Consider the following 20,205-nt stretch of genomic DNA (forward strand, 5'->3'; position numbering starts at 1 on the left):
GTTGGTTTCCTTCAAAGACAATAACGCTTTCCCCGTAAAATGATATGTTCTCAATTGTTGGATACCTGGCTAGTTCAGGGAGACTTCACAAATGTTAAACACCCATTCTGAAGTCTTTAGAAAACATTGAGGTCCCTATGTTGAAGTTCTGAAGGAATGACCAAAATCATTTTGAATGGACCAGTTTAAACTGTCTTTGGTCACCCTGTATTTTCTCAAGAGGACCCAGAGGTCAGTTTCCACCTCTTGCCATGGAGACCTATGTAGCAGGAGTTTGGATGCCTTCCTTGGAAGATACTTGAAACCTTTGAACGCTTCTTACAGGTTGTATCGGTGCTTGCTGTGACCAGTTTTATGCTGTTTTATTACATATCTGGAGAGTGCATTCATAATGGTGATGACTGCACTACAGGCATATTTAGAGATGTGATGAGCTTTGTCTGGGAGCTGGTTATGTGGATCTGTACAATATGTAAGTTGTAATCTCTCTTCGTCTGTCAGGGCTGTCGACCATCTATGAATCATTAACAATAGCTTTCTTTGAGCACTTAAGGAATATAGGAGTCATCCTGGAAATAATAGTAATAATGGAGCATTGTTAAATGGGGTTGAGGTGGTGTACCTGACTGCCCCGATAATAACGTCCCCGGAGGAGGATTGGGTCAATTATTTTAAGCCACAATATGCCGAAACTTTGCCTGGGAGTGAGATGGATGGGTTTACGGCTGTGTATCCCAAAGATAACTTTTTTTACTCACAAAGAGGTATCGTTGGCCCTAAGTGCAGTGTCTAGAAGCAGAGCTCCTGGCCTGGATGGGTTCCCGGCGGATCTTTTTATCCATGATAGGGAGCGCTGGGGTAAATACATTTTCCTTTTTGCTAATGCTGTTGCCCAGGGAGCACCGGTACCGTCGTCTTGGAAGGGTGCAATTATTATTCCCGTATACAAGAAAGGTGATCGGGGGTTGCCGGGTAACTGTAGACCCATAAGCTTGATTGCGACCATTCAAAAGGTGGTGGGGAGGATGGTGGTGAACAAGCTTATGGACTGGGTTGATGAACATAATGCTCTATCCCCCTATCAAGCGGGGTTTCGGAAGTCCACTAGTACGGTGGATCAGGTGTTCCGCTTTACTTTGCTACGGTGGCGAACCGTGGTGCTAGGCGAGGGCAGCCTGTATGCAGCTTTTGCTGATCTGCGGGCTGCCTTCAACCTGGTCCCCAGGACTAAGCTGTGGCTGGTACTGTGGAGCCTGGGACTCCCGGAGGAACTACTGACTATGGTTATGAGGTTGCACGAGGCGACTTTCTCCAAGATCCAGTGGGGTAGGCAAGGTGAGGTCACTGCCGATTTCCCGGTGGAGCGGGGTGTTCGGCAAGGGTGTGCGATGGCCCCCTTGCTTTTTTCATTATTCATTAACGGCGTAGTAGCAAGAATGTTGTCCGTTAATGTAGATGCACCCTCGTTAGCGGGCATTAAGGTACCGATTTTAATGTTCGCAGATGATACCCTGATTTTATCAAAGACCCTGAGTGGCCTGCAACGTGCTCTCTGTATTTTTGATGAATTTTGCGGGGAGCATGGTTTAGAAGTCAATGTGGCTAAACCAAGCTAATGACTTTTAACCCCCATCGTAGTTTTCGTTCTAAGGTGTTTATGAATCATCGGCCTTTAGAGGTAGTAAAAGCTTTTACCTATCTTGGTATCTATGTTACTAATGATTTAAGATGGTCACAACATATCGATCTCGCGGTATTATGGCACAGACAATTAGCTGGAGCCCTTGGGGCTGAACACAGAAAATCAAAGTCTAAACCAATCAAGCCAGCACTCCAGGTATACGAAGCAAAAGCCCTCGGCTCTGCATTATATAGGGCTGAGCTGTGGGGTCTTGGGAAGCTTCATTCAATGCAGAAGTCCAAAAATACGTTTTTTAGGGGACTCACTGGTCTTCTCAAAAGTACCCCATTGCTTCCCCTTAGATATGATTTAGGTAGGAAGGCTGTAGGTGACTTGGTGAGGCTCCGCCCGATTTTATATTGGAGGCGGCTCTGGAACACTCCGGAGCTTAAACACCATGCCGAGGGGTTTCTAGCAATGAATTGAAGCTGATGTGTTCCACAGGATAAAATGGTTAAAAGATCTTAGAACCATGTTATGTGTGCTTGGTCTCTAATCCCTTTGGGAAAACCCGTCAGGTGTCCTCTTTCCTAGTAAAAAACTATACAGGAGCTATATTGGGATTATGTGGCCAAACGGGACTGGAGAAAAACTGATGCCGAATCTATGACCGGTCGCTTTCTGGAAGCTAAAATCTCCCCTAGCCTAGAACTTTATTGGCACACCATAACTAAGCCAGGGGACAGGAAGCTTATTTTCCAAATTAGGACAGGTGCTCTCCCTCTTAGGTCCCTAACAGGCAGGTTGAGAGGTTCATCTAAACCTAACTGCCCTGTTTGTGGTGCTCTAAAGGAAACAATTGGCCATTTCTTATTTTCTTGTGGGGCCTATGTCATTCCAAGGCGAATCTGGCTAACACCGGTCTGTAAAAATCTAGGCACCTCTAGTAGCTCTGAGAATTATCTGCACCAGCACTTCTTTGCCATTAGCTATAGCAACAGCTAAATATTTGGGATGGGCATGGTGTATTAGGCAGAGAGCTATAGCCGAGAGATTGTCTATATAGGGACTGTTTTATTGTATCCATTTGAGTCATTATGTAAATGTTAACTATTTTTTAATTTTTTCTTTTTAATCATGTTGTTAATAAGGCTTCTAATTGATTGTCATTTGAATGAGGTACATATTTAATGCTGTTTTATATGTATGTATGTAATGTGATTTTATGAGAATTATTTGAATAAAGCCTCTTTGACTTGACTTGATAATAGTAATAATTTGCGGTTTTGTTTAAGACTTGAAGGCCCGTTTTCTTCTCTTTCATGAGAGCTGTAAATAGCTCATCTTATTACCATCCAATTTGATGTCCTCAGTTGCTGAGCCTCTGATGTATGGAAGTGTCTATGGTAGCCCTTTTGCGATTCAAACCTGTGACTTATAGGTTACATACTGAGCTACCTACTGATTTCAGCAGTGAGCTATCTTACGGGGGCTGCAAGGTGTAAGTAGAAGCATTCCTTCTCATTGGACTATAAAAATTTGTTTTTTGTTGTGCGCCACGGTACAGATTTCTTTTTCCTGAGAGTTCGTCATATTATGAGCCTTTTTCTGCAATGCCATAGTCAGACATACACCTCCAAAATATAACCACAAGCAAAGTATCTCAATTGGTGGACAACAGTACATCACATGGAGTCCTTTCAGGGCATTCATCTCTTCAGGTATTAATGGCAAGAAAAGCTTTAGAACTGGGTTCTGGCCACACCTGTGGGTGAAATTGGATGTGGCGATTTTAGATGACGAAACTGATTTTGGCTTATGACACATTCAGTTTTTTCCTTTAAATTATGTACCAGCTACAGAGAACCGCGCCACTACTATGTGTTATACAAATGAAAGAGGGATCAGTTTACACCTTTGTGTAAAAGTAATTTTATTGTTAGGGTGGCTCTGTCTCTCTGGAACTCTTTGTCAGGATTCAATAAGCTGAGCTCCATAGGCAGATTGAATGTATGCACATGGTCACTTTGAGCATGAAGTTGTTATAGTTCTGTTTTTTTGTTTTTTTTTTATAAAGACTGTAAACATCTTACATTCCAGGTCATAAAAAATTGCAAATTTTGCATGTATCCCTCACTGTAGAGTATGTGACCAAAATTGTTCGGATGCATTGGTCATTTCAAACTCAGTTTTATTTCTCTCCTTTTCTCATCATTGACAGGATATTGAAGAACTTGGCTTAAACTCAGTGGGCCACCTTGACGTTCTAAAAAGCTGACTATGTCTTACAGACCTTAAACATCTCTCTCTATATTTCTAGAAAGTGCTTCTTTCTAAGCAGCAAAAGATGGCAATGAATCACCATAGATGAATATTTGGCCTATTTAACGATAATTTCAACAGATGGTTCACCCAGCTTGCTCAATTAAGTTTAGGACCCTATAATATAATTTTGATGTGGTTTTTGAGATCAATTGAATCTTCTTTCAATACACCCCTTGAACAAAACAATTTTAAAAAGATTTTTTCCAACTTTGCTCTTGCGTCATTAAACTGTTATTAGTCCTCATGATGACTCCTCAGTCGTTTGGAGTCGAAACGCCATCAACGACTGACAATCTGAACACCATATCAGATTAACTGTTTGCATTTCGGGGCTGGAGAATTGCTCTTACCTCTTTTGCCTGAAACTGTTTCATGTCAAATGTTTATACACACTGTTCAACACTGTTTTTGTATTTTCCATGGTGTGATCACTTTAGCACAGAGTACTTTGGCATTTTTATATCAGAATATTAATATATGTTTTATTATGTGCACTCTGAATACAGGTCTAGCTCTTCATTTTCAGTTTCTTATAATGATTAATTTTGTGGCTTAGCTATTGTTGAATAATTCAACTGTTTAAATGGCTGATTTGACTTTGAGCAGTCTCATTGTTCGTCTAGGTACCATTGTTCTTGATGTGTGTAATAGCACTTAGTTCCCCAGCAGTGCCTGAGTTTGTTTTATTATTATTGTTTCTTTGTTTTCAAGACACTAAACTCCTACCTTTACAAATATTGTTACTTCTCAATTAATCCTATGTATGTCAAAGATAAAATGGATCTATATAGATATGTCATGTAATTGTATTACTATACTGTGTCTTTGATAGCTTACATGGAAAAATCTGTAAAAAAAAAACAGTTCAATCAAAAAAATTAGGAAGGGTAATGGAAAGACCACGACCCGCATTATTTGTCAATGAGCACAAATGACTGGAAAGCTTTATGGATGTTATCAGTCAAAATAGGCACCCACAAACAGCCACAGAAATGTAAGAGATGTGACTGCACCGAAGAGATGCAAACAAATAACCAAAAAGTGTCCACAAACACATAGTCCCAGGAATGGGCCCACTTTCCAGCTCATGAATGAAGCTGCCAGTGGTGCTGCGCGTGCAGTTGCACTAAGTCTAAGGGTATTAGGGTCCCCCAATTATTGCAAGATTTTACTACCCAACTGAGGCGTTGGTAGGCCCGTTTTCCTTGCTCACAATAGAGCCCATTGTACCCTACATCTTTGTATTCAACTTTCAGTAACATTTTGACCAGTAGGCACCCACAATCTGTAAACAGCACAAATAGGCCAATAATACATGCCTCTCAAACGTTGGAGGGATATCCTACACCTTTGAATGGTCATCTTTAGAAATGAAATGATTGAAATACGCCGATGTGCCCCAATCAAAGAAATTGGTCTAACCTATAATATGACTTCCTCCCTTCACAGAAGCGAAGAGGGGCATGCCTGTGCCCACACTCCTTAACTCGGTGAAGTTGTGATGATTCATAAGTCCTCCTGCTAATGGAAGGAATAGCATCTATAAACCTGTGATGTATTATTAAAGAGAAATGGAAATAATGTCTTGCTGAGCACTCAGTAGCCCTTAGCCATAGCCGTTAGGGACATTTTTGAACTCTTCTCAGCCAAGAGCTCACATGCCAAGATTCCCCTTGTTCCTGTGGTTGGGACTTACCAAGTAAAACATTAGTTATGTGTGCTGTATTACATTTGTGGATACCACCAAAATGAAGCTCCTCTACTTTAATCCAAGCAGGGCTGCCAAATCCACCCTTACGCTCGACGGTGAGCCCCTGGAACGTGTAAAAGTTTTTGATTATTTGGGGATCAGAATCGCGGATAATCTTAAATGGCAGCCGCACATTGAAAAAATGGCCCTAAACCATAAGCGGGTTACGGGTGTCATTGGGAGAGAACACCGAGCTTCAACCTCTAGACCCATTGCTCCTGCCCTGGAGATCTATGCTGCAAAGGCAATAGGCAGTGCATTATATGGAGCCGAGCTCTGGGGCTTCAATAATGTAGATGCCCTCGTGACAGCAGAAAACAAGTTTTTCAGAGAGCTTGTTTCACTTCCTAGGGGATCACCTAGTAAACCTCTCTTGAGTGATTTGGGCCGACGCTCAATTAAGGACTTGATCGGCCTACGCCCCCTTTTATACTGGGGTCGCCTCTGGCGTACCCCAGAGTTAGCCAGTTACGCCGCTGGCCTAAAGGAAGTAATGAATCTCCAGGGATCTCACAAGATCGCCTGGCTAGTTAACATCAAAAGACTTCTTTTGGCCATCGGCCTTGCTCCTGCATGGGAGCTAGGGGCCCCGGTGTCCAAATTGACAATTAAGAGACTATATTGGGCATGGGTTGAAAATCAAGCTCATAGGGATCCCAATCAGGGCAGGCTGACTGATGAGTTTCGTCAGCATAAGACAGTGCCTCGTTTTGAGCCTTACCTGGATTTTATCCAGAAACCCAGGGATAGGGCCCTCTTCATTCAGTTTAGAATGGGAACTCTTCCAGTCCACGAGCGTACCCACAAGTGGAAAACTCCTAATCAAACCCCTGCCGATTGCCCATTTTGTACTGGGATAGTTAAAACCATTCCACACTTGTTCTTTGTATGTAAAGCTTATTCCAAACCGAGGGGAAAATGGTTAAGACCTGTTTGTCGATTGCTAGATACAAGGAACCACTCAACTGCCCTTAGAATCCTTCAAGCGGAGGCAAACACTACGTTAGCCTGTGGGGTGGCCAAATATTTAAGATGGGCCTGGCTGATAAGATTAAAAGCCTTACGATGATTCTGTATCGTTATTCCTCGGTAAAGCTGTCAGTTGTTTTAGACTTTTTTTTACATTTATTAGCCATTGTATTTTAATGATGTTTGTTGCACAGAAACACCATCCAAAGCTGACTCATGGTTTAATATCCCTTTTAACCATTGTATTGCATAATTGATTGTTAGTTTTAAACTCTTATACTGTTTGAAGGACATGTATTTTTTAAACGTGATGTGCTTTTTAAGATATTTTATATCGAAATAAAGCTTTGTTGATGATTTGTGGAAAGAGGCTCACAACCACCAGGCGTGGCACTGATAATCAAGAATGCCAAAAGAGTCCCAGAAAGACCAAAGGGTAGTTTGCTATGAAAACCATGTTTTTAAACATATACCCCAATGACTGTACTTAAAGGATGGAGGTGCTTAAAAGTCTCAATCGCCCCCCTGAAAGTAAACCCACAGCATCCCTCACTCTGCTAATCCGAGTCAAACCAACTGTACTCAGGGGGTTTGTAAAGTGTCTCAACTGTGCTACATAAGAAACACCTAATATAACCTAGGTTACTATATGCCATGCTTTAAGGTAATGCCCAGGAAGCCTGGGAAGATGTCCTTGACTATTGCCTCATCACCGAATTTCCTGCATCTCTATAGATGTTTTTAGATAGCTTTTGCTCAATAACTTAGACTCACTCATAAAGCCTGGATGCCATCATGTACTATTGTTATTTTCTCCTTACAGCTAAACTCGGACCTCCAGCCCTTTGTAAAGGAAAGGTCAGGTGGCCCCACCGCCTTCAGTTTCAATTCAGCACCGGTGGTACTGCATCAAGAGTTTGTTGGTCGAGAGGCGTGGATCCATCAGGTTGAGCAGGTACAACAGTCTCTTAAAATTATTTGTTACTTAGTGCTGCTACTGGTCTGAACATGGAGAAGTGAATTTGTTGCTCTTTCATACGTTATTCGCTAGTGTCCCAGTAGTGTACCGCTTTTGGATGTGTTCGTTAGCTCTTCTGCCTGGACATTTTCATGAAAGAACCGTCACTGTGGGGGCTTTCTGTAAGACTGAGCCATGCCGGATTCTTCTGTTATTGTCAGACCCCATTTTTGGTTTAACTCCTCTCCACTGTGTGATGGAACAGTCCATTGTGTACATAAGTGCCCCAAATGGGGAAGAGTATAATAACAGCAAGAGTTTTTGGTACATCATAATGCTGCAGGTTTTTCTTAGTTTTTCATAGTGCAGTTCAACCATGTTATCGTACTCCTATCTCACCCTCAAAATGAAGAAATTAGATTTGGCCCTACCTGGGATCCACGCCTGTGACCTCACCGGCTGTCAGCAACAAGCACTTTGTACACTTAGCCAAGCTATGCCATTTCACAATATTTTGCCAGGCATTAATGTTTCAGTTTTGAACCTCTAATTCGTTGGCAACAAACACTTTTCTACGCTAGAATTTTCTCTGGCAACTTTGTGTTGAGGAAGAGAATTGCACTATTTGACATAGTCCGCATCTGCTTCCTTGAGCTGGTTTCCTTTGGCTCCATTTCCTGAATTCCTCTTGATGGTCGCAGTTTACCAGGCATTAGGGTCTGCTGTCTTGAGAGATCAGGATCTGGCTAATTTACTTTGGTGAGAAGGAGTAGCCATAAATACCAGTTTCGCTTGAGCTTGATTCTTCCGGCTGCCATATTTATTGATCATTACATTCACAGGAATGCACTGTCACCTAGAGGCTTCTTGTTGCTGGTGTAGGCACCTAACTTGTTAGGTTACCTAACCACAGATCGCCAGGTTTCCGAGTCATTTTACCTGCTACTTTATTGTAGCTTTCTGCATTGAATCTGTAGGAGAGTAGGATCTGCTTACTATGGTTACCCCCACTTTTTGCTGTGTTTCACTGGTTTATCGACTTTAGTCTGGCTGTGGCCCTGCTAATCAGGACCACAGCCTAGCTGTTCTCTCTCTAAATTGATTAACTGTATATTAGGTACACACCAGATTGGTTACTGGGTTACCCTTGTGAGTCCCTAGTAAATGGTACCTTAGGGACCAAGGGCATATGTACCCTAGAGGCCTACCAGGGGGTGAAGCATGTATTATGCCACCCCTGGGAAGCCTTCCAAAATGGCACCACAGGTCTGCATCTGCAGCCTGGGTAAGGTGGTGTAAGCACCCCTTACTTAGATATAGTATACTTATATCTACCTTTTAAAACAGACACATATTAACCTATAAGTCACTCCTATGGCAGGCCTTGTTAATCCTGAAGGCAGAGTGCTTGGTTTTGTGTGTTAGGGCACCCTAGCATGAGCTGAGCCCCTCTGTAGCTTTCGGAATCCCTTCCTTATAGCTGTTCTGTGATATAGCCATACCATATACTCGTAAGTGCATTATAATCCTTGCCGTTAATGCTAACTTTGGTTTGGCTTTATCAAAACATTTCGTGTTTGGTGTCAAACACTTTGGAATACTACCCCCCGCCAGTTCTGGCGGTGGGGGTAGCATTCCACCCTTCTAGAGGGAGAAGACATGTACACACTTACTTTCCCGGTAATAGTTTAAAAGAGCCCCAGCATCACAAAATGGATGCTGCTGCCACAGAGAACAGTCTGACCTCCTGCTGCTGGACGAAACTCCGGCAGGGGAGGCTTGGACAACAGGTTTCCTGTCCAATGAGGTGCCAGCACCTCCCCAGACAGGCGTTAGTGTATTGGGCAGGGTTGGTTGCATTCAGTGAATGCTTTTCAGACAGTGCCTGGGGCACACAAGGTGTCCCCGTGCATTTCCCAGTCAAAATGGTTGCTGGGGCACTCAGCCCCAGCACTGGCACGAAACTGGATAGAGGGGAAGGGGTGTAACCACCCCCTCCCCAGGTCCTCACATAGGTGGGATCCTAGAGTTAGTCCAACCCCTAAACTTGGTATAAGTATAGGAACCCAGTCCCAATGACTTTAGATTTTACCCTGGACGAAACTCTGATACAGAAATCTTGTACCTTCGACATTCCATATCAACTGGAAGACGGAAGAAATCTCCCTTGGGGTCAAGGAGTGACTCCCCTGTTCAAACAGGCACCAAAGAAGCATCTTGGCGGTCTGCATTTTCGAGGCTCCCGTGGAACCCGAAGTATCTCCGACACAGGACACGGACTTCCAGACTTCTCAGAGGCTGACACGAGTCCCCTTCGAAGCTGAGACCTGTAGCTATCACGAGAGATGTGGGACCGGAACTCTTGGACATCCTGCACATTTGCTAGTGCATTGACTTCCTGAGCTTTCCCGAAGTTGTGCATTGGGCTACTTGTAGTCCAAGGCCTGAGCACCTTTTGCATCGAAGATTGTGGGCCTATACTCCACGAGTATTCCGTGGGCCTGCTTTCAGCATTTCCACTCGAGGCGCCTTCGCGATCCCTAGTCTGTTGGCTAGTGGGTCCCTACGAAAGAATCTACTTTGTTTCTTGGGCTTCCCTGGTTGCTCCAGATGTGCCCAGACTCCCCTCCAATGGGTGAGTCCCTCAGACCTTACTGGTCTGCTCCGAAGCCAATCTTGTCATCTTGCATGGGTTGCTGTTGCCAAGGCTTGTTGGGTCCAATCCGGATTCCGATGCTGCAGCACTCGGCATCCTTCGTGGGACAGCTCAAATCCAGCTCCTGGTCATCGTCGTCGCCTCTTGGTCCTCATGGCTGAAGAGTCAAGCTTCACCTGCATCACTTGAAAGCACCCGACATCGGCTGGCATCTTCTTGTCGCCTTCCTGGTCACTGGCTAGTGACCCAGACTCTGTCCCCTCTGCTTTCAGGTTCTTCAGATCTCCGATCCATCCGGACACTTTTCTCCTGGTCGCCTGCAGTACTTCTTTGCAGCTCTCCAAAGGAAATGATGACGAAACCCGACACGAAAAGACACCTATGCACCCGGCTTCCCTGGGTGAGGTAACACGAGTACTTCAGTGCTCCCGTGGGTCTCGACTCTCGAAGTGTCCAGTACTGAAGGGGTTCCACCGTAGCCCACTCCTAAGTGTCCTTAATCTTTAACTTTGTAACTTAAACTTTTTCCATAGACATCAATGGTGATTCGCAGCTGTGTTTGGACACTGCACGCGTCCTCCGTGGTTCTCCTGCGTCCCTACCTTGGGTGGTTCCTGGTTGCCCCAGCGGTTCTACAGGGCCTAGGCCTTGTCTCTATCTTTACAGCGGTACTTATACCACTTTCTTAGTATATGGTTTGTGAGGCCTCTAGGGCAAAACATATACTGTGCTATTTACTGGGTGCTATTTAAGTTCTTGTATTGTACTTTTGCCTCTAGCCTCATAAAGAGACTAGAGAAGTTGTGTTTAGAATAAATACATATATATTTGATATATACCTGGTGTGGTTCTCCTTTCATTTGATTATTCAAAGGATTATAGACTGGTAAAACAAGCTGCTTTACATTCCTTCAAGACTTAGCCTGAAGGCTGCTCTCCACAGCTACCACTAGGATCGCTTTCTATAAAGGTTGTCTTAAACATATCATCAATAAGGGTCGTTTGGACTGGTGCCAGGTGCCCACTAGAATAGTTGACATCATATGCCAGGCCAACTTCTCACAGAATCTGTGCATCCTCAGTGAGTCATGGTTTCATGTGCATTGTGCCCATTTCTAAATAGCAACAACTGGTGTTACTGATTTACATCTTGGTGGTTCTTATTTTATCGACCTTTGGCGTGGAGGTGACACCGACATATCAACACATGCTTAACTCCCTAAAATCTTGTATTCTTCCTGGATGACTCAGTAACTGGTTGTTCTTGACACCACCGTTGTCAAGAAAATGATGGTTCTCCCAGCGTGCCTGAAGAGGATTATCCATTTAATCTCCAAGACAGAAGCTATCCTTTTCGAATTGCTTTTCTTCCTTCAGGCAGCCCCTTTGGCAAACCCGCGCTTAGACCTCTCCACCATTTGTTAAAGTGTTTTTTAAATTCCTGTATTCATTCATTCAAGCTTCACTTTCACATTTGGAAAAGCCTCTGTCAAATTATGGTATCCAAGTTGTGAAGCTATTTAATTTAAGCCATATCGCATAGAGGTTCCCAGAGACCAGGAACAAAAGCTCTCGAGTTGGTGTCTCCTGGGAATGCCAATGAGGAGGCGGGTCAGTAGGTAATTGACCTCATTTCTCAGCCCAGTCACATCTCAAATATGCACATGTGCCACATCTTATCCACAGCGTCTCCTGCTTTCTACACCTGGTGCCCCCATCTTGAGGCAGACTGTCAGCATCACTGTGATGTGGCTGGGTGCTTCCAAGGGGCTACTTCATCTTTATTGAGACACACTTTTGGTAGTCTCCTTTGATTGTGCTCTAGTTGTTAGTCATTACTTGGTGTCTTGCTTGATTTCTTTTTTTATACAGATATTCATTGTTATTTATCCCCACTCGCATTTGCTGTGTTTGTGGGCAATATACTTTTTTGCTTCTTATTTAGGTGTTACAATATTGCATATGGTGGCGTCTTACTGTCACTTTCCCTGCACTTTAAGCACAATAGTCTAATGTATACTTTTTTAACATGTTAATGACATCATAGCATTAGCACACTGACAATGACATAAAAAGATAGGACATATCATTGTTTTACATGTTAATGACATCATAGCATTAGCACACTGACAATGACAGAAAAAGACAGGACATAACACGATTACATTTACTTGCTTTTATAAGCTAACTTCATGAAGCGATCTTAAATTGTCATAGTGAGACTTCTGATAATTCAGCTTATTATGCCTGCTACCGTGCTTACCTTTTAGGGTGCTTTATTCCTGAAAATCTTTAACAGATTTATAACTATACCTTTTTTTCCTCTCATGTTTTGTGTTGATGCTTCCTTACATTTCTGGTCTCGTGCTGTAGTGCTGTAAATGTTTGTTGGTTCTGAACTGCGGTATCTAAAAGCACCCGAAGCTTCATGTTCACACGCTAAATTGGTGATATAAATAAAATATTCTTTTATTCACCTCATTCAGTATTTATCTGTTCTCTGGGGATAAGGGACTGCAGAATGCTGAATTGGTGAGCATGTTAGGGCTGCATGAGGAAATCACTGCTTGAAGCAATATTAAACACACTTGAGACTTTTGATTTGAAAAAGTTATTTTGACATGAAATGACACAAAGTCTTTAAAAGGATCCTGATTAACTTCCTGCAACCCATTCTGACTTTACCGATAGCTACACGTCTTAAATATTTAATTCACGTGGGTTTTAAGTTATATATATCACGTTGATACCTTCTGTATGGGCCAATAGTAATTTTGAATTATGGGGACCTTTAAGAAATTGGGGTAATATTTGAGGGGGGTGTATTTACCTACCTCAGCTAATCATCACAGTCCTTGTTAGAGTGTTTCAAAAGTAACGTGAGCTCACCTCCTTGTAGTTATGGCACAGAGCTAACAGACTTAACTTAGAGGCAATGTGTAAATGACTTGTACAGTACCAAAACAATAATAAATTCCAATCAAAACGTACTAAAAATTCCCAAAAACTTAAAAAAAAAATAGTATATTTTAGTAAATAAAATGACTCCAAAATGACAAAAATCCAATAAGGGGAACCAGAGATAGTTTTTTTATTTATTATTTTCAATAAAAATAGCACCAAAAAGCCTTAGGTGTCAACTGTGGTCAACAGATGACAGTAGTCTGGGACCTAGGCACGATTTGAGGCCAACTGTGATGGCACACGGGCTGGCTCGCTGCTGGCTATAGAAACCCGGAACAAACCAGTTGGAAGTTTTTCCTTCGGACTTAGTCTCTGAATTGGAAGTCCATGATCTTCAGTGGGGCACGGTAGCGAGCTGTGGCTGAGAAAGGATCCATGAGGCTGGATAACTTTCAGACGAATTCCTGGTAAAGCCATTGAGTGGAGAAGTTTAGATTTTGCACCCAAGGAATGCCCCTCGGCAGCTGGATAATTTTGGCGCCTTCCCCAGTGAAGATTTCTGCATTCGGACTAAGTTGCTTTTTTAGAGTTCATATTTCTTCAGTTGGCATGGCAGCAGGCAACAGCCAACGAGGTCTCTATGAAGCTGGATACTTTCTTGATGAGGTCCTGCCAAAGTGGATTTGTTACAGTAAAAAACCTAAATCTTCTGCCAATCAGCAATGCACCTTTGTTGGATCGGCTTGGCAGGTTTTTCCGGTCCTCTGGATGTCTTTGGAACCAAAAGGTTTCTAAGTCTCGAGGTTCTCATGGTGTTAGGATTAGTACATTTTGATGCCACACAAGGCCCAGGACCTTGGGGAGAGCCCTTGGGAGTCACAAAGCCACCAGAATGTCTAGGGCAGGTCCAGTTGCAACTGCTCAACTGGGCAGTGGCAGGAAAGGCCTCTTGTAGCTTGTTGTGTCCCTCTAGCTAGAACAGGAGGTCAGGTCTATGACCCCTGGAGTCCACTTCTTTGTCCTGGGTACAAGAGGGAGAACAGGTTACATTTTACAGGGTTCTTCGCAGGTCTCAGAAAGCAGATTTTGTTTTCTTCTGGTCTTCCACAAGCCCTGTAGTGTTCTGATGTCAGGGGCACCAGTCTGTGGGTCGGAATGACTCCTGGCTTCTTCCAAACCAATGGAGTGAAAGTTGCCAGGGGTTTCCCTACCCACATTTGCTGCATTTCCTGTGTGCCCTACTGAAAACAATTCCACAGTGCCTGTCTTGGCCTAAATCCAAGATGGTGGAACCCTTCTACCTTTTGTACAGAGCCTGTGTGCCCACCCTATAGGCGTGGCAATGGAAATGAGCAGCTCTTCCTCTTTGGTCACTCTAAACGAGTCCTGGGGGCAGCTCCTGTCCCACTGGGATTGCCTGACTGGGGGAGCAAAATTAGGACCTGCCCAGATGTCAGCTAGCATTTGCCTGTGACAGAATAGGCTATTTGAAGACGATTAATTTTCTCTGCTTAGCTACCTGGCAACCCTGTCTAGGGAACAACACCACCTACCCACACCCAAGAGCTTTATCCTGCTCTGGTACTCATCAAGGGCACCGTTTTGATGGATTTGGAATAACTATTTAATGGGTCTTAAAGTCATATTTCTTGCTGTTACATTAATAGAGTTAGCATTATCGAATGTAATAATGTAACCCAGTGTTTTTCTATTTAACATCCAGCTCTGCTACAGTGAAAATAGATTTTGAAGCTTTTTCACTGTATGGACTAATTTAGCATAAGTTTTTTTACATATCCTACTTTTGAATACCATGTACCCTGCCTTGTGGGCAGTAAGGCCTACTTAGGAATAAGGTATTCTTTTTTTATTTAAAAACAAGATTTAGGTGTGTCAGAAAAGTTTTTTTTGAGAGGTCAAATTGCAGTGCAAAAGGTACTTTAAGTCAAGCCTCATTGGCAGGCCTGAAGTCATGTTTTCTACAGTCACTGTAGTGGCTAACACAATGGGGGCGGCAGTCCACTGCTGACATTCAACTTACAGGCCCTGATTACCATATACTAGGGACTTACAGGTAAGTTAAATATGCCAATAAGGAGCATGCCAGTTTCATCATGTTGATAGGCGGAGAAGATGCACTTTACCCCTAGATTGCAGGGGTAAAGTGCACAGAGTTCTACAATAGATTGTGCTCTAATTAACATAGACAATAATGTCACATCAGCATTGAAAGGTCTTTCTTTGCAACTAAAGCTTAAGTACACACGGGAATGCAAATAAATAAGCATGAAAATGTATGATTTACAATGTTTGTTTTTCATATTCATCAACATTTCTTTACAAAGCGGTAACTGTTTGAGGCAATACTAAGTATGCATTTAAAGAATAGTGCATTAATCTATAATCATTCAATAATGCCTGACATGCAGTAAACACAAAGGAATTAGAAGTATGCTTTAAGAAGATGGGCAATGCTGATATCCTTTATATTTCAAACTCAACATCAAACATCAGCAGTGGCCTGTCCTTAAGTGCAGTGGGACCATGACCCACACCTTTTGTACATAAAGAGTGTCTGTCAGACTGAGCAAAGGTCAGCCTGGCAGATTGTCCATATTTTCAGGTCAGGCAGCCAGGAGTTAGACATGCGCTAAATGTGCAGGCTCCTGGCTTCCTGAGCAGAACTTTGCTGGGCTGAGAATGTCACAGCTTTGGTGGGTGTGACCTCCTCAGCTCATCAAAGATCCTCAAGGTCCTCCCTCTCGTGACAAGGGGTAGCGTCATTGAAAGCCTCACACCTTGCCACTTCATTTCTAAGCCCTAAAGTGCCCTGGGCTGAGTGTCTATCACTCGGCCCTAATCACAGAGTTGGTGGGGTCAACAGTCTCTCTGACCTCATCCTACTCTGTGACGAGGTAGGGATTACTGCCTTCCGTCATGGCTGATCTAGGATCAGCCAATGAGAGGAGGCAGCACTTTCCACCCTCCTGGTAGCTCCGAGGCTTCCGTTCCCAAGAGATGCCACAGGTAAGTGTTGTGCATTTGTGAGTGAGTTGTGTGAATGCGTGTGTGCACGCGTGTCTGTACATGAATGCATGGGTGTTAGTGAGTGTGCATATGTGTGGGCCTACCCCGCCCCCCTCTGTGTTGTACTTGGCGGCCGCCAGCGCTCAACATATTATCATCATTGAAGATCTATTATGTCAAATACACTTATTTATGATATATTATGGAAAGGGTATATATACAGCCTTAAGGCACACACAATATGCAATAATTCAATCTTCAGTCGATGCGTTCATTCTTTCTCTTTACAAGTGTTTTTTTTCCCACTTTGCGTTAGCCAACACGTATTTTGTCATAATCACGACTTCATTAGGGCGTAATATACATGCAGACCGCAGATAATGGCAGTTCTGCAGATAGGATTTCCCAAACTACAATATTGCCCTAGTCTGTTTATGCACTAATACAGTGCAGTCTTTTCTTTTCAAAACTACCCAGATCATGGGTCCGTATCATTCCCAAACTGAGAATTCTGCTCCCGAGGCGTGTACGTGACGGTTGCCATTTTACTACATGCGAAAGATTCAAAAGTCTTTGAGGCAGATTTAGAGTTAGTTGGGTTATTGAAAACCTACAAAAACGAATGTTTTGTATATGTATTCCAAAATTTTTATTAAAAAAAAACTTTGGATAAGAATATAGATGTAACCTTGATCAATCACACATAGATCTACCTAGACATTAGAGTGATGAAATAGTTCTCGACAGGTCGAGAAAGAAAGGATTGATGTGTATGTTGATCCCTGTTGATATCTATGAATGTAGGTGATTCAACCTCCTAAACTATTGACATTCTTGGCTTAACTTCTGGGATCATAGGTTGTCTTGTCTGTATCTTATTTACAAAGCAGATTGAATACAGCAACAATGTTCATGCATAGCGAAATCTGAGTTTTGTAGGACTTCTATCAGGGGCGGCTCTAGGCTCATGGCGGCCCTGGGCAGGGAGCGTAGGTAGGGGGCCCTGGAGGAACAGGTAGGGGGCCCCCGGAGGAACGCATGCGCGGAGGCCAGTGTAGAGGGGGGGGGGTCAGAGTGTTTGGAAGTGGAACCAAGGCCACCAAATCCCTGCCAGGGGCCGCCATGCAGATATGTATCCATCTTCAGAGGATTCTTATATTAAGGATATATATTGGCGTGGCGGCCCCTGAGGTTTGGTGGCCCTGTGCAGGTGCACAGCTTGCACATGCCTAAGGCCGCCCCTGCTTCTATTATAGTAGTCGAAGCATAGCGTGCATATTTGTGTTTGAACAAAACACCGCTTCCGATGGACGTAAGAAATGCATGCTCTCTCTGCCATCTCGTGAGCTGTCAGTAAATGTGAGATTAGTCAATAGTTTGCGTTTACAGCTTTCATGCACAGAGACGAAAGGAAATGAAAAGTGCCGTGGGGGCCCGCACTTGTCAATTCTTTATGTGCCACTTGTCTCAGCCACTGTCAGAGAGATTGCTTATTTTCTTATTTTGAACTTACATCGTGTCAGTCAATTCTCCTCACTGGGAACGTTTCCTTTACCTCTTCAAAAACTTCTGATACACTCGCTTCCCCTCTGACTGCGCACACTTATCAAAACACCCCCTTTTGACCCTGATGGTTTCTACACAATTGAGAATCATTACTGCTCGTATATCTTCGGAAGCCTCGACTGGGAATCACAGTGACGTCGACCAATCCTTTTCATATGCCTTGTGCGACAGCCACAAAAACATGAACTTCCGGGTCAGATCGTCTTTCACTCCCAATGTCAGGGCAGATCCTAGGGGTTCTTATTGTCAAGTGGTCACGTGAGTGCTGAGGGCCAATTTGTTAACACCCCACGAGCCTAGACATACGTCTCGGAGTTCTTGTTATCCATGAGAAATGCATCGAGGAAGCAGAGAAGGTTCAATCACTTCACCCATGGTATGTTGGTAATTATAGGACCCCTTGCCATTTTGCAGATAAATCCATCTTACTGTTAGTAGTTAATCAAGTTCATTAAGTATTAGAAACAAAGTTTGCATACAGTTCAAATTGTACAAATTAGGTTAAAAACTGATTTTAATATTGAAGCGAAAAAATAAGGTAATTTTTTTAACTATCAGAAAGAATTGGTTCATTTATTACCACATAGAATTTCTCATTGAAGCATGAAGTAGAGTTATTAACTGGAAAGCTATGGGATTTAGAAAATACGGAAGCATATTAAACTTAGGATAAAAGACATAGCTACAGCATTGACTACCAACTGCATTATTGTTATTATTCCTTTTGTCTAATGGCTACCTTTTCAAGATGGCACCTGGTTAGATTGTTCTACATGGAGCACAAGACCTCGAAATAGCATCATAAAGATTGCAACTCATTTCGTTCCATCCACACATGAGTGTCACACCCACAGGCAGCAAGCCTACTTATCCGCTTGCATTGGCATACTCATGCAATCGTACAAGCATGAGGTTGACCAACTCGTCCCAAAGCTCCTACAGACAGGAATTGTCCAAGCATAGTGACTCATACTAAGCACCTCAAGCCCACTAGCCGCCCCAGATAATTCCTGCCTCTTTGAACAGAAAGTTTGCTGCAGTTAAATCTTACTGCCCAGCACCTTGCATTATACTACATCCTGCACATTAATTCCAGCAACACACAACTTACATTGCTGGCAGATTTCTCGGCAATCGTTGCAGTGTGCAAGGTTTCCTCCATTGCTACCCGATCTCCCACTAATCTGTTCACTGACTACTGATTTACAGGCACAGCTTGGACATATAGTGTTCAGGTTCAACAGCACGCTGCCACCACATGTTGGCCCACCACCTCTCTGCCACACAGACCAAATGCTCTTCCTCCCTGTGCATGTACTGACTCAAACATCTGTGGCTTCCAAGTTAGCCCCAAGTTCAGAAACACATTACATATACATGAATTTGCAGTCATACTGAAGACACAGTCTAGCCACCACCCACAAACCTAATTACATATGTGGAGTGTGTTGCTTGCTTACTCCAACATACATACCCCTAATTTGTTTTACTTTCCCAGCCCTTGAATCAACTTCTAGTGAGTCCACTCGCTTCCCTCTTGCTCTACATGGAAATTACCCCTCCACACCCATTGTCACTATTTTGTCTCCCAAAACCACTATGAGCAACGACACTCTGATTAAAATACCATTGCCAACTCTGTATCCTCGCCAATCAGTATCCTGTACTTTCGCCCGTGGGCCAATCCATCCCCATATTTGTACCTGCTTCGAAACATCCCCATGCCTTCTGAGAGTGTACTGTTATTTTGCTGTTCTACTGTCCTTACTGTCCTATGCTACAATAAGCACTTCCTCATTTCGGCCCAAAGACAAATTGCTGTCAGTGTGCCTCAACCTTGTAACATCTGAACACTGGCCCTGATCTCCCCCAATTGACTACAAGGCCTGGCAGTTGTCAATTCCCCCATCACTCCAGAGGTGCTACACAAAGGCACGTCAAATACAGGGCTACCTCAACACATCTCCTTTCCTTCCCCCAGTGTTCAATGTGCAGACCGGCTTTCTGCACGAATCCTCCCTCCAAGTCCATATGCACATAAATATGTCATATGGGAAGTGACTTTACAAACAAGAGATAATGGAAAGGGCAGATGGTGCCATTCAGAAGAAATGCAGAATTACGTTAAGGATGAATGTTGGGACTCTGAGCTGACCTCTTTCACCATGGTGGAGATGCGGTTTTGCACCTGATTGAACTGAGGAAGTTTCTGTCAAACATCAAAATCTCAATACATCTCAACAAAATCTGAAAAGTACAAGAAAGATCCCATTGTCAGTTTATAATTTCTTGCTTAAGGTAAGGCAGAACCAGTGCAGAACTAAGAGACTGAGACTGAATAGGAGTGTTGAAAAACTTTTGTCGAAAGTTCCGCGGGCGCTGCCCTGGAAGGGACGAAAGAGGGTGTCCAGTCCTGCTCGGCCCCTTTA

The 20,205-nt window shown here is 43.3% G+C and overlaps 1 protein-coding gene across 1 annotated transcript in view; it reads left to right on the forward strand.

Moving 5' to 3' along the window:
- PDSS2 (decaprenyl diphosphate synthase subunit 2) overlaps positions 1–20,205 on the forward strand; it is a 799,955-nt gene that overhangs the window by 734,421 nt on the left and 45,329 nt on the right. The window contains exon 6 of the mRNA XM_078648421.1: positions 7,489–7,620. Coding sequence (XP_078504547.1) covers positions 7,489–7,620 — 132 coding nt within the window. The remainder of the gene's footprint in view (positions 1–7,488; positions 7,621–20,205) is intronic.

This window comes from Lissotriton helveticus, chromosome 6 (genome assembly GCF_964261635.1).
Source record: "Lissotriton helveticus chromosome 6, aLisHel1.1, whole genome shotgun sequence".
Lineage (NCBI taxonomy): Eukaryota > Metazoa > Chordata > Amphibia > Caudata > Salamandridae > Lissotriton > Lissotriton helveticus.